The 15,746-nt window shown below is 35.0% G+C and overlaps 1 protein-coding gene across 4 annotated transcripts in view; it reads left to right on the plus strand.

Moving 5' to 3' along the window:
• The window catches only part of sn (fascin domain-containing protein singed), a 76,787-nt gene that overhangs the window by 49,383 nt on the left and 11,658 nt on the right, over positions 1 to 15,746 (plus strand). For all 4 annotated transcript variants that reach the window (XM_080174803.1, XM_080174805.1, XM_080174804.1 and 1 more), the window contains 7 exons: positions 1,794 to 1,890; positions 3,221 to 3,293; positions 8,169 to 8,283; positions 9,515 to 9,575; positions 9,995 to 10,062; positions 13,676 to 13,719; positions 14,066 to 14,184. In XM_080174803.1, coding sequence (XP_080030929.1) covers positions 1,794 to 1,890; positions 3,221 to 3,293; positions 8,169 to 8,283; positions 9,515 to 9,575; positions 9,995 to 10,062; positions 13,676 to 13,719; positions 14,066 to 14,184 — 577 coding nt within the window. The remainder of the gene's footprint in view (positions 1 to 1,793; positions 1,891 to 3,220; positions 3,294 to 8,168; positions 8,284 to 9,514; positions 9,576 to 9,994; positions 10,063 to 13,675; positions 13,720 to 14,065; positions 14,185 to 15,746) is intronic.

Consider the following 15,746-nt stretch of genomic DNA (forward strand, 5'->3'; position numbering starts at 1 on the left):
TTTTTTATTCTTATTTGTTTATTTATAAATATTTACGTTCAAAAAATATTGACATACATAATTTTGCCCCCCTGGGTAGAAAAATACTCTAACTTTTAAAATTACCCTAAAGAAACTCGCATAAAATTATAATTGGATATTTTTAGTTACTTTGATTCAATAAGTTACTTTTTATACAAAACTTATACGTTTTATACAAATACATTGATTAAAGAAAGGCTGCTGAAAGTACAAAAATACAGCAAGCTTCGAAGCCATGGTTGTAAGAAATATTTAGTGATATTAAATTTAAAGGAAGCCTGCAGGAAATACATTGCTTGAACTGCTGAAAGACTGCCACAATTAGACCCAATGCCCTAAATTTTAAGTTTCCAGCTTCAATAACAAAAAAATTATATATTAGACATTTTGAAATAAAACTTTAGGGTGTTAAAATATTACAAATATTAAATTTCACCAGTTAAAAGATAAGGAGGAGGGGGGGGGGGGATGAAGTTCTGACACTTTTGCATATTTAGGTTTTAAAGTGGACAATTTTGCTTGGAGGCCAAATCCAATTTTTAAAAATATAACATCCCAAAAGAACTAATAACCTATCCTCTCACACCTAAGACAACGCCTATGCTCCCTGTTTATGATAAAGTGTCAGAACCCCCCCCCCCCCCCGGCCCCCCCCCACCCTGTTGGTTAAAGGGTCTGTTAGTGGGTTGGTTCTCATCAGCGAAGTCTTTTTCATCGAAATATTTAATAAACACGTTTTTAAAAACGTTTTTGACATAAATATTGAATACCTACATAAAATACAGTTTGATAATATTTGAGTATTGTAATGTTTGAAAATATTATCAGAAAAATTACACATCTACGTCATTTTGTATAATTTAAAGTAAATATTTTGAGTTTTTTTGAGATATAATGTAATGTACAATATTTTCCCGTTGCTGAAAAACGTTCTAGATATTAAAAAATCTTCTGGATTATTACAATTTTTAAATTCTCATTTTGTAGTAGCGTACCTACTTGTTAATACATTTTGTATGTCCGTCAGTCCGTAACGCTTTATGGAAAATGTTTTTTTTCCGGCTGATTTTGTTTGATTTATATTCCCTTTGACAATGAGCATCCAGTATATAATTTACTTGGTCAGTAGGTCTTGCATTAAATTTTTCTTTGGGCTTCCCTTTTCCGTTTTACATTTCATGAATTTTTGTGCTTTGCTACTTGTGGATGTTGTCAACCATTTTCTTATTGGAACCCCTTTATTTTAAACTAAACACTTAGATATTTTATCATGTTAAAAATTAAACACTGCATAATTTTAGAAAACTTTATGCAATTCTGAATTTTTACCAGTAGCTAATTTTATAAATTAGGTCATATTTACATAAACATATTTTATTTGTTCTACTTCCTGTATATTTAATTGTTTAATGCACTTAAGGGTGTAAATAAATAAAATTAAATTAAGTACAATAATATCAACTAGCGGCTACACCCCTAAAGACCTCTAGGGGCACATGATGTGGAGGGAAAGGTGGGGGGCTGAAGTAGACCCAACCCCCTCATTCATTTTTCTAAGGTTATTTTCTTGGGAGGGTGGTGGTATCCTCACCCAAAAACCTTTCAGGGACCCATGAGAGGCTACATTGTATAGGAGAACCCTATCAGTTGAGCGGTAACGAGATCCTAGATCATTAGAGCTTCTTCGCTCCTAGACTATATATGAGAGATGGAAGAAAGTTGCTTATAAAAGTGTAGAAGCTATATCATTAACCCACAATTGTTTTGTTTAGTGAACAGCGTGATGGGCGTGGCTGAGAACGGCGGGAGCTTGAACGGGCTGGCCTACCCAGAGAAAGGTAGCTGGACCATTGGACTTGTCAACTCTAAGTGAGTATTTTTTCTAATTTTGTCGAAAATATGTGTTTCATTTTTGAGCATTCTAAAATTAATATTTTTTTCACAATTTGTATTGCTTTGTAACCCGGGCACCAAATTATGGCAAACAAAAGTACCACTTTAGATTTAGGCTATTTCGATTTTGCTATTTATTAAAGTTCTCCATTTCAAGCATGCATCCCATAGGTCCTGAAATGGTTTAAGGCTTTATTTTAAATTAAAGATTTACCCACCCGCCTATCTCACAATGTGGTCTTGTACAATTATGTACATTTTTTTAAAAAATCAGAAAGCTTGATATTGCTGCTCTACTTATAGACGTAATTGTCCTTGTATTTCAGAGGGAGGGGTTGATGGGCTGTTTATTACACTAGTCCCCAAAGTTTTAAAATGACGTTTTCTTATTAGTGGATTCTCCACTTTGGGAACTTTACATTAATTTTGATTGGTTGGTTAATTAGGTTGAGTTTTAACCACTAATTGTAATGTTCTGAAGATGTAATTTTGTTTATCATTATCGGAGATGTAAAAAAATTTATCAGCCATTGTCTTATCCATTTAAATCTCTGTCTTGTTCGAGTTTATTTTTGTCATCTACGTTTTACTTTGGTCCATATCTATTACTAATTCCAGATAATTTTCTTATCTAATTTTCCTCCCATATCAAATAACATAAGCAAGGATATTTTTCCCATCTAATTATAAACAGCTTACCGCGGATATTAACATGAAAAATTATAATATTAAAAACAGGTAAGTTTGCCCCAAAGGGGCCTAAGGCCCGGACTAACAAAACTGGTATTAATATTATGGTTTTTTATTTTAATATTCGTGGATAATTGTCTGTAACACGATGCTATACATGATTTTTTAGAAGTTTTGCAGCTATACTCGAAAATACATTATAGTTGCGTAGTAAAGCATCAAGCAAACAATTTGTATTTTAATCTTCCATTGATCTAGCTCTAAATTAAATCTGGAAAACACGTGGATCTTAATGGATAAGACAATGAACGATAAATTGATAGACATACCCAATGAAAACGAACAAAATTATCCCCTCTGTAGAATCTAGATTTAAAATTTTGCACATTCCAGGTTTGTAACAAAACAATGATATTTAATAAAAGTACCCAAAGTTTTTAAGCCAACGAATAAGATAACGTGGTTATAAAACTTTGTTTACCTGTGTAATTTATAGTTCATTGTCTCCTCCCTCCCTGAGATACAGGGCTAGACAATGGAAGATTGTTTTAGTAGAATTATTAGTGGCTACATTTTTTAATTACTTTAAAAATATAAAATTTTTAAAACTTTTTAGATACAAGTACTTATCAGCTGAAACTTTTGGATTCAAAGTAAATGCTAATGGAACTGCTATGAAGAAGAAACAGGTAGGTTTTAATATAGTTTTATTCCAAGCGAAGCTGCTCTATAATAAAAATACTTATGTTTGTCCGTCTAACGCACAATCTACGTGTTACTACACGTCAACTAACATACTAATCAACAAATAGTTTAGTATAACCATCGGGGGAGGGAGGGGACATTGGGCTGTTTATTAAACTAGTTCCCAAAGTTTTATTACAACGTTTTATTATTTGTTGGCTTAACAACATTGTTTGAATTTTGATTATATTTTTCATTAAGTTGCGTGTCCAAACGTTTCAACCACTAATTGTGATCTACAGAAGGGGTTATTATGTGTGTCATCAATGGGAATGTACATCAATGTATCGGGCATTGTCTTATCCCTTTAGACGTTATTAACGACTAAAGGGGGAGGGGGGGGTTTAATGCAACCATCTCGTAATCAGTGATTAAATGGCACTTAGAATTCGAATTTCTATCTAAAATTTTTCATGAGTAATCCTTGGTAGGTCTATTTTCCCTAAATAGAACAAAAAGTTGGAAAAGTAACGGCTGGCGGCTCAGCCGTTTAGCCGTTTTTTGCCTATTTTCAGGGCAAATTCATCATTAATTACGTAGGAATCAACTTTTTAAAACATATTTTTGGTTTAATTCATTTTTAAATTTCTAGTACCAACAGCTACCGGCTAGAACCGTCTGATAAGGTTTTTGAGTGAGAAAAAGTATTTTGTGAAGATAGGTTTCGTGACTTTTTTGCTCTTAAGATAGTAATAAAATGGCAAAACAGCTGAGCCGCCAGCCGTTAGCCGTTACTTTTCCAACTTTTTGTTCGATTTAGGGAAAATAGACCTACCAAGGATTACTCATGCAAAATTTCTGATCGAAATTCGAATTCTAAGTGCCATTTAATCACTGATTACGAGATGGTTGCATTAACCCCCCCCCCCCCTTAAATCTCTTATTGTTAAGTATGATATTATACATTCGTTATAAAAAATTGTACTTTCAGTAAACATAGTAAAAGGAAAATAACAACGGTCATTAAACCTAAAAAAAATACTAAGGATGTTCTTACAATGCCACTTGCAATAAACATGTTAGCTTTAGCAAATTATTCCCTTTTTTTATTACATTGTTGTATGGGGTTATGAATCCTTATTGGATTTTTTGAATAGGCATAAATACTTATCGGTCCACAGATTATAACATTAAATGAACTTAATTTGCCCTATCCATTATTAAAATAATCTGCGACTGTGTCGTAACACTCATAACTAAAGACGTTATAAATGATTCCTACTGCTGCTATGTCAGGTGCGGGGCATATATATATCTAGAGAAGCGGAAATGCATTGTCAAAAAAACAGGGGCAACTCATTACTATGTACAGTTAGACAAAGGTCGTGCAATCAAGGAATTGGTAGTCTAATGTGTGTTACCTCACTTAAATCACAATTAATCCTATTTTGAAACATTGAAAGTATTCGAACAGTTCTGATAGGACATCCATACTATGAAGCATGTGTGTAATTGTAAACCTTTTATTAAATATTTATTATTTCTCTGACGTCTTTTAGAAAAGAACTCTTAAGAAGTACAGATAGACAGGCAGGTAGAGAAAAGTAAATCAATTAGAAATGTATTACTGTCTATCGCATTGGGGGATAATGGGCTGTTTAATACACTAGTCCCCAAAGTTTAATAATAACATTTTCTTATTCATTGGCTCATCGATTTTGGGGATTATTATTGAATTTTGATTTGTCGGTTCATTAAGTTGAGTGTTCTAACGTTCAACCAATAATTGAAATTTACAGTAATTTTGGGGATGTACAATGTACATTAATTTATTGCCCATTGTCTTACCACTTTAGGTCAGCTGTAGTTTTTTTTAAAGGTTTATAATTTACTCTTTATAATTTTGAATATATCACCACACATTATCATGCATTTGTTACCAACGTAAATAAAATACCTAAAAAACACAAAACCACCACTTTTGGGTTTGTCAGTGGACAACTGTCTTTAAACCAAACTAGAAATTGATATATTTACCTATTCCAGAAAAAAATAGTCTTATAAATCAAAAGAATTTACATTCACTATAATTCTTATAAGATATTATCATAGTACTTTTTAGATTCTAGATATTATTATAGTACTTTTTGGATTCTTTTAAGTTTATCAAAAACGATTTTATTTAAAAGAACCCTAGCAAAAGTTGAGCTTTTGATTCAGTTATTATTTTTTTTAGTGGAATATATGGTGATATGGTAGACAATAATTAAATTAGTAAAATAAGTTACATACTAATTTTCATGGAGGGAGGGACATTGGACTGTAAATTACCAGGAATCTAAAGGGATAATAAAATGGCAAATAAACTGATGTAACCTTTAAAATTAACATACCATAAATTACCCCTCTTATAGACAACAAGGGTAGGGGGGAAGTTTTTACACTTATAGGAAATAAATGGCCGTTTGGGCTTGTTTTTATAGTTATCAACCTAATTCTTTTTGTAAGCTCTTATATGATTGGATCTACCTGTAAAACCTAAAAATTGAATTTTGGGACTTTCCTTTTAGGGGCTAGTGGGGCAAAAGAAACCCCCCTAACACTAAAAATACTAGTTCTGAGCTTATTTTTAAATATCAACCTTTTTTTAAGAAAACTAAGTACCTAACCATTACAGAGTAGGTTTTAATAATTATTTATAAGTTTATTCAACAAAAGTTCATACTGAAAGTACATTTGTATTAAAGATGATAAATGATAATATCTCCCTGTGGTATGATTGACCAACAAATAGCCGCTTGACTGAATTATTAAGTAGCTACGGTAAATAAGAAATCAAGGCAACATTTTATAGTTTAGCGATTCTTAAATTTTTTTTACATAATTTCATTTAAAAAATAATGTTTGAGCTTGAAAAGAAAAAAATGCTAAGTATTTTAAGTATAGAATATGTACTGAAATTAGTTTTACTATACTTTTACTCTCTTCGTACTTCTTAAGTTTTGATTTGATATTATGTCATTTTATCATTTCTTAGTTTGGTTGTAAAAAAGACTCTCATTGAATTAAAGTTTTTGTAATGTTTTTAACATGAATTTTCAATCAGTTGTCATCGTTGTCCCTCAAAGTCACTAGTTAAGCACAGAACTCCCCCTTAATCTTATTTTTAAAAATATTAGTTATACTGTTTGTACTTCAACGTTACATCTTTACAGCTGTTATTTCAATCTTAAACATTCCTGTGATAAATAAGCATTCTATATCTGAATTTGTCCAGCCATCTCCTCAACTTTAGAGGTGAATGAACAGGATTGGTTTTTATTTTTATTTTAAATATTCTTATAGACCATGAGTAAGAGCATCTACCCTTTGAATTATTATTTTCTTTCGTCTGTGCTTTTATTCCTAAATTGGATGTTTATTATTAAGGGAGGGGGGAGTTTATACACGTGCAGGTAATTACAAATAAAGGTAGTTATATTATATAGTAATTTTTGTACTTTTGACTAAAGTGAAGCATTTAACAAATATATTCTTAATCTTCCCTATTAATAAGTAACAGGATCTTTGTGTATCTGTTTGTACTGAAGGATAGCCTTTTCAGTATAGCATCCCATAGGTCCTAGGAAGTTTTATAACCATTTTTTGGGAGAGTACCACCACCCTCCCAAGAAAAATTACCCTAGGACAAAAATAACACCTACCCTCCACCCCCCTCCCCCCCAATTTTCTTTAAAAACTACAACTGATATGGTTGGATGTCTACTTCAACCTTCCCCACTCATGGTCCTAATAGACCTCTAGCGGCGTAGCCGCGAGTATTGTATAAACAAAACAAAAAATTTTTCCTTAGTTTAAGCTTGCAATAAAGACTTAATCGATTGAGTTCTCCATTTCAATGGTTACCGGGTTGGTTTTATGCTATTTTCGCTTCCCTGTCTTATAATTAAGGAGCGCAATCAAAAGTATATTATAATAAAAGATACAAAACAGCACTTATATTGTTTTAGGTAAATGAGTATCCCTTTTTTGTTTACTAAGTTTTACATAACTTACATATATGACAGATGTAAAGAACTTTTTCTTGTGCTTTATTTATTCACGTAATTTCTTATCATATATGTTAATTATTTACAAGAATTTAATTTTTTAGTCTACCTACATTTGAAAAAAAAACTCTTTAATAAAAACTTTAATCCTTAAGGTTTAGTTACTTAATATTAAAGTACACGGGGGGGCGTAATACGGTAAAAAAACGTACTTAGAATACATAAATTTTAATTTCATATTTTAGTTATAATCGTTGAAAGTAAGTTTCTAATTTAATTGTAATCTGAGAATGCTTTTTTTTATGTGGTGACATTTTATTTAGTAGGTATACTAAATAGTAATCAGTTGCTTTTAGCCACAATGGGCCTCCATCAAGAAAAAAGGGACGTTTCCATGATATATTTTTTTAGTAAATTCTTTGAAGCCTGTTTCTTATGAATAAAATGAAATAATCACATGTAATAGACAAATACCAATCTTCGGTGAAGCCCAGCAAGACATTCATAGACTAAGACATGCTAGCAGACAGATCGATAAACATTGAACATAATACAAAAATATAACATGACTCAACTATTAATAATCCCAGTAAAAAACTCGTTTGCATTTCTATGTTTATTATTTTCGAAAGAAGGCATCTTTCTTTATCAGGGCCTAAAATTACAAAATTTATGAACTATTCATAAGTTTTTCGTGCACCAATTCAACAATTTTTAAAACATTTAACATTTAAACATTCAAAAGATTCAAGTGAAGCTTACTAAGTGAAAAAAAAATGTGTTCAATTACAGAGATTAATTAAACATCCTATTACTTTAAATTTCTTTTAGGTGTGGGTGCTGGAGCCGTACGGAGACGGAGACTCCATCTGCCTGAAGTCCCACCTGGGCAAGTACCTGGCTGTAGACCAGTTTGGAAATGTGACCTGCGAAAACGAAGAGAAAGGTAAGCAATTTAAAAGTAACAGGATCTGTGTCTGTTTGTCTGTCTCACAGGATCTTGCTTATAGCTGTGCCGATATGTTTCTCCTTTACTGCGTAGTTTCCTAAAGGTCATGGGAAGGTTTGACCGTCTTTCTTTGAAAAAAATATGTCTCCACAAAATTTTTCTTAAAACTAAAATCAAAAGTAGGGACTCTACTTCCCCCCCATCCCTCATGAGCCCCTAGAAGCCTTTAGGGGCGTAGCCACTCGTCCTTGAATATAAAGAATTGTAGTTTTACTTTGCTGTTAGAATTTGGTGGTTACGGTTCAAGGAAGCTTTTTAATTGTCTTGTGGTAGGTTTTAGCTATTTTCTGACCTCCCCTGTCTTCCTTTAGACTACTACTAAGTGATAAGGGAGCTGAGGTGAAATTTTAATTAGAAATATCTGCCAATATGATAGTTCTCTTTATACAGAGACATAATTTTTAGCGATAGGTTGTATGTGCCCGTAGTCTACGGTGCCAGATGTACGCTTTTTGAGCGTAATGTACGCTTTTTTAACCTTAGGAAAAAGGACTTTTATAAGTAATGTAGGCTTTAGCGGAGCTATTACGCCCCCTTCCCAATCCCTCTCCCCTTTTTCTCTTTTCCCTTGGTTTTGCGTAAAATATTAGCTTTTTCTTGGAACTAAATATTCCTTATTAGTTTACATAGCCATTCACAAGATTTTAATATGCACGTTATTAAAACCGGCCTTTTAGTAGCCATTCATTTTGAAGTGAAAAGTACAGCTATTCATGAAATTAGCAGTAAAAAGTTTATTTTTCTAAAAAATAAGAATCGTTGAAATTAGTTAAATATTGAAGAAACAAGGATGACAACAAAAGTAAAGCTCTAAAAGCTTAAATATAGAATACTATTTATAACATACTTATAACATTGTACCCTGTTGTAATAGGAATTAGTATTCCAAAAATCAGATGAATAGGATAATCATATCATAATTTTTTTTATTAATGATCAAGGTAATAATCTGCATGCTTTAAATGGACATAATAACTTTCTCGTGTCGATTATAGAGTTGCTACGTTTCTTAACTGTACCTAACTGTTATAGGAATCATCATGGAAAGTTTAATATCGAAAGGACAATTTAAGCATGTCTAAATTATCGAAAAGAGCTGTTCCAGACGGACGGACCGACCTTAATTACAAAAAGTTTCGCGTTTAAAAACTATTTATTAAAAATTTAGATGAAATGGCAAGATTTGAGGTTTCTGTTTGTGATGATTTCTCTGGAAGATGGGCCTTCAGGTTTACATTCACTTTTTAGCAAATAATTAGGGATCTAAAGGGATAAGACAATGGCCAATAAATTGTTGCACATCTCCAATAATGTTACACAAAATTGCCCCTTTCTGTAGATTAAAATTAGTGGTTGAAACGCCTGATCTTTCAACTAATTAAACCAACTAATCAAAATTTACTATGTCCCAAACGTTCTTAAGCCAACGAATACGAAAACGATATTATAAAACTTTGGCCCGAAATGCCGAAGGCACGGGCTAAAAAATCTGGTTATAATCTTATGATTTTACATTATACCTACCTATATCTTTAAAACTGGATATAATACGATGAAAGACACATTTTTTTTCGTATGGATGAAAACCGGTTTTAATCCACTGGATATTAATCTGTATCGAATGAATACGAGAAAATATTTTTTTTAGATCTGTGTCACGAGATTATTTCCTTGGGGCCTCTGCAGATAACCTGGTTTGCAGATCAAAATCCCCAGGTACAAATATCAGATGGATTCTTAAAAAAAAGTTTGCCCCACTAATCGCTTTGTGGGGCAAAATTGTTTTCGTGATAAATCCACCAAAATCACACTAAAAATAAAATCATAGAAGGGTTATGAACATAAGATTTTATTTAAGGGGGGGGTTTTTAATGCAACCATCTCGTAATCAGTGAGCAAATGGCACTTAGAATTCGAATTTCGATCTGAAATTTTGCATGAGTAATCCTTGATAGGTCTATTTTCCCTAAATCGAACAAAAAGTTGGAAAAGTAACGGCTGGCGGCTGGCAGCTCAGCTGTTTAGCCGTTTTTTGCCTATTTTTAGGGCAAATTCATCATTAATTACGTAGGAATCAACTTTTTAAAACATATTTCTGTTTTAATTCATGTTAAATGATAACAATAACCATTTTTCAAAATTTTTAGTAAGCTGCTAAACGGCTAGAACCAGCTGAAAACGGCTGGGAGCCGCCAAGAGTATAAAGGGTAGATAGGGCTTGTGACATGTCTAGGGGTAGGTTTCTATGGGTGCTGAGCTCAAAAATGCTACTAAAAATAGTGACGGCCAATCCATATTGCAGCTGGGTAACAGCTGCAGCTGAGCTGCGAGCGGCCAAGAGTAGAATGAGTAAATAGGGCTTGTGACGTGTCTAGGGGTAGGTTTTTATAGGTGCTGAGCTCAAAAATGCTAACAAAAATAGTGGAGGCCCATCCACATGGCAGCTGGGTAATGGACGCAGCTCAGCTGGGTAACGGCCACAGCTCAGACGAGATAGGCCAAGAGTAGAATGAGTACATGAGGCATGTGACGTGTCCAGGATTAGGTTTTTATGGGTGCTGAACTCAAAAATGCTTCTAAAAATAGTTTCGGCAAATCCCTATGGCAGTTAAGTAATAGCTGCTGCTCAGCTGCGAGCGGCTAAGAGTAGAATGATTAGATAGGGCTTGTGACGTGTCTAGAGCTCAAAAATGGTACCAAAAATAGTGGCAGCCCATCCATATGGCAGCTGGGTAACAGCCGAAGCTCAGCTGGTAGAGGCCAAGAGTAGAATGAGTACATAGGGCATGTGACATGTCTAGGGGTAGGTTTTCATGGGTGCTGAGCTCAAAAATGCTACGAAAAATAGTGGCGACCCATCCATATGGCAGCTGAGTAACAGCTGCAGCTCAGCTGCAAGTGGCCAAGAGTAGAATGAGTAGATAAGGCTTGTGATGTGTCTTGGATAGGTTTTCATGGGTGCTGAGCTCAAAAATGGTACCAAAAATAGTGGCGACCCATCCACATTGCAGCTGGGTATCAGCTGAAGCTCAGCTGGGCGCCACCAAGAGTATAATGAGTAGATAGAGCTTGTGACGTGTCTCGGGGTAGGTTTTTATGGGTGTTGAGCTCAAATATGCTACTAAAAATAGTGGCGACCAATCCACATATGGCAGCTGAGTAACAGCTACAGCTCAGCTAGGGGCGGCCAAGAGTAGAATGAGTAGATAGGGCTTGTGATGTGTCTTAGGGTAGGTTTTTATGAGTGCTGAGCTCAAAATGCTACCAAAAATAGTGGTGACCCATCCATGTGGCAGCTGGGTAACGGTGGCAGCTCATCTGGGAGCGGCCGAAAGTAGAATGAGTACATAGGGCTTGTGACGTGTCCAGGGGTAGGTATTTATGAGTGCTGAGCTCAAAATACTACCAATAATAGTGGCGGCTAATCCATATGGCCGCTGTGTAACAGCTACAGCCCACAAGCCCCATCTACTCATTCTACTCTTAGCCTCCCCCAGATGAGCTGCAGCCGTTACCCAGCTGCCATATGGATGGGTCGCCACTATTTTTGGGAGCATTTTTGAGCTAAGTACCCAAAAAACTTACCCTAAGACACGTCACAAGCCCTATGTACTCATTTTACTCTTGGCCGCTCCCATCTAAGCTGCAGCTGTTGCTCAGATGCCATATAGATTGGCCGCCACTATTTTTGGTACCATTTTTGAGCTCAGCACCCATTAAAACCTACCCCTAGACACGTCATAAGCCCTATCTACTCATTCTACTCTTGGCCTCTCACAGCTGAGCTTCGGCCGTTACCCAGCTGCCATATGGATGGACCGCCACTATTTTTGGTAGCATTTTTGAGCTCAGCACCCATAAAAACCTACCCGTAGACAGGTCACAAGCCCTATCTACTCATTCTACTCTTGGCCGCTCGCAGCTGAGCTGCAGCTGTTACCCAGCTGCCATTTGGATGGGCCGCCACAATTTTTGGTAGCATTTTTGAGCTCAGCACCCATAAAAACCTACCCGTAGACAGGTCACAAGCCCTATCTACTCATTCTACTCTTGGCCGCTCGCAGCTGAGCTGCAGCTGTTACCCAGCTGCCATTTGGATTGGCCGTCACTATTTTTAGTAGTATTTTTGAGCTCAGCACCCATAAAAACCTACCCCTAGACATGTCACAAGCCCTATCTACTCTTCATACTCTTGGCCGCTCCCAGCCGTTTTCAGCCGGTTCTAGCTGTTTAGCAGCTGGTACTAGAAATTTAAAAAGTGGTTATTGCTATCATTTAATATGAATTAAACCAAAACTATGTTTTAAAAAGTTGATTTCTACGTAAATAATGATGAATTTACCCTAAAAATAGGCAAAAAACGGCTAAACGGCTGAGCTGCAGCCGCCAGCCGTTACTTTTCCAACTTTTTGTTCGATTTAGGGAAAATAGACCTACCAAGGATTACCCATGCAAAATTTCAGCTCGAAATTCGAATTCTAAGTGCCATTTGCTCACTGATTACGAGATGGTTGCATTAAAAACCCCCCCCCTTATTGTAGATTTTTTGTGTGATTTTGGAGGATTTTTCACGAAAACTAAGCGATTAGTGGGTCAATTTTTTTAAGAATCCACCTCAGGGATATCTAGGGATAAGACATTTAATAAACTTCCATAATGATGATGTTAAACAAAATTACCCTTCTGGCTACTAAAGATTGAAAATGTGGACATAGCTAGTTTTAACCAACCAATCTAGATTTGATAAAACCCTCATGAGTATTTAGGCCAACGAATAAGAGAAGTGTTTTCTAATGACCTACCCCCATCCACCCTCCCTCCAAATAGCTTAAAACCTTTCCTAGACCAATGATGACCTCAATAAATCGTTTTCGTTATCTTAGCTGATATTCAGACAGACAGATAGAAGGACAGATAGACAGATAGAAGGACAGATAGACAGATAGAAGGACAGATAGACAGATAGAAGGACAGATTGACAGATAGAAGGACAGATGGACAGATAGAAGGACAGATAGACGGACAGATAGACAGATAGAAGGACAGATAGACAGATAGAAGGACAGATAGACAGATAGAAGGACAGATAGACAGATAGAAGGACAGATAGACAGATAGAAGGACAGATAGACAGATAGAAGGACAGATAGACAGATAGAAGGACAGATAGACAGATAGAAGGACAGATTGACAGATAGAAGGACAGATGGACAGATAGAAGGACAGATGGACAGATAGAAGGACAGATGGACAGATAGAAGGACAGATAGACAGATAGAAGGAGAGATAGACATCCTGTTACTTAAGTATAAAGAATTGTTATTTTTAGGAGATAATGAGTTGTGGCATGTTCATCTTGCTGCCAGACCACAGGTTAGCAACATTTCCACAGCATGGTCTCGAAACCGATCATTGTCCGCTGGATTGGAACCTGTTCTGAACTATACTTAACTATTATGTACCGCATCGTATTATAGAAAAATGTTCACAAATAAAAGTAGAAATATTCAAATTAATACCAGTTTGGTTGGCCTGGGCCTGTGGCCCCTCTGAACAAACTTAAACTTTTCATTTTACTATCCGCGGAAAACTGTCTACAATACAAAATATTTTCATATAGCCCATTATTGTCGACATATTAATATGTCAAGCTTTACATATCATTTAAACAATTGGTAAGCCGTTTCTAAGATCTTACCTAACAAATACTCATATTTAGGTGAATTTGAGATCAGTTGGGCGGAAAAGGTTTGCCCGTCTGTCTGAGGAGAGGACAGAAATCCAGGTGGAGGAAAATGTTCCTTGGGGCGAGGATACACTCTTCACTCTGGAATTCAGGTACAATTATTTGTGATTCACCTTAAAGTGCCTTGATAAGCACTTGGAACCCCTAGCCTACTCCTCCCCTCTTATTTTGAAACGGCCAGCAGGGGTTAAAAGACCTCTTTCCCCTCAGATTTTTTAAATAGAAAAGCAAATACATTTAAATTGAAAGGTATCTATCATAATCTTTGTACTTCTTTTATTAGAGAAAAAAGATATATTTATCTGTTTTTGGCCTATCTCTTCCCACAATTTCTTTGAATGGGCTTGCTGTAATAATGACCCTTCCCCTTCCTCTTTAAAAGATTAACTACAAAAATAATAATCATTTTATCCATTGTTCTATCCCTGTATATGTAGGTGGAATTTAAAGGGGGTGGGGGGTTCATGCAACCATCTCGTAATCAATGATTAATGGCACTTAGAATTCGAATTTCGATCTGAAATTTTGCATGAGTAATCCTTGGTAGGTATAATTTCCCTAAATCGAACAAAAAGTTGGAAAAGTAACGCCTGGCGGCTTAGCTGTTTAGCCGTTTTTTACCTATTTTCAGGGCAAATTCATCAATTATTACGTAGGAATCAAATTTTTAAAACATATTTTTGGTTTAATTCATGGTAAATGATAGTAATAACCATTTTTTTAAAATATCTAGTACCAACAGCTACCGGCTAGAACCGTTTGATAAGGGTTTTTGAGCGACAAAAGGTATTATGTGGAGATAAGTTTTGTGACTAATTTGCTCTTAAGATTGCAAAAAAATGTCAAAACGGCTGAGCCGCCAGCCGTTAGCCGTTACTTTTCCAACTTTTTGTTCGATTTAGAGAAAATAGACCTACCAAGGATTATTCATGCAAAATTTCAGATCGAAATTCGAATTCTAAGTACCATTTAATCATTGATTACGAGATGGTCGCATTATCCCCCCCCCCCCCCCTCTTATAAAACATTCCTAACCAAGTAAAAAGAAATAAGGAAAACCTAATATTATTTAGTATTAATTTTATTTATTTTTTTAATGCATTCAAATTACAGAGGCCCCGGGTGAGTAAAAACATTTTATTTAAATCTATCGGATCAAGTTTGGTCCACAGCAAATTTACAAAAAAAATTAATGCTGCTATCTGTCAAACGACTGATCGTCCTTGCCCTTCCATTTTTATTATTTAAAGACCGTTAAATAAATTGCAATGAACTAAAAACGTACTTTGGGCGTGTGGCTAAAGAAAATACGCGTAAAATAAGTAGTTTGCGCATTTATATGCATAAAGTATATTACATACCTATTACAGATTTTTTCAATCCTTGAAATGCAGCCTTTGTAGTTTATTTCTTTAAAATAATCGATTCCAGAAAGATTTAACTAGAACTGTACCAGATCCAAATTATTTATTCCTAAGAATAATATAAATTACATATAGACGTAAATTCCAAAGAATTTTTCTTACGTTTCAGAGTACAACTTACACGTGAAGATGAAAATGTTATTGTATTCGAATATACTCAAAAACGCCTTCGTCAAAAACGGCCTCGTCAAAAACGCTATTTGATAAGATCGTTGTTCACGGTGGCGTTC

Source organism: Acartia tonsa, chromosome 10 (genome assembly GCF_053477335.1).
Source record: "Acartia tonsa isolate MP-2025a chromosome 10, ASM5347733v1, whole genome shotgun sequence".
NCBI classification, from domain to species: Eukaryota; Metazoa; Arthropoda; class Copepoda; order Calanoida; family Acartiidae; genus Acartia; species Acartia tonsa.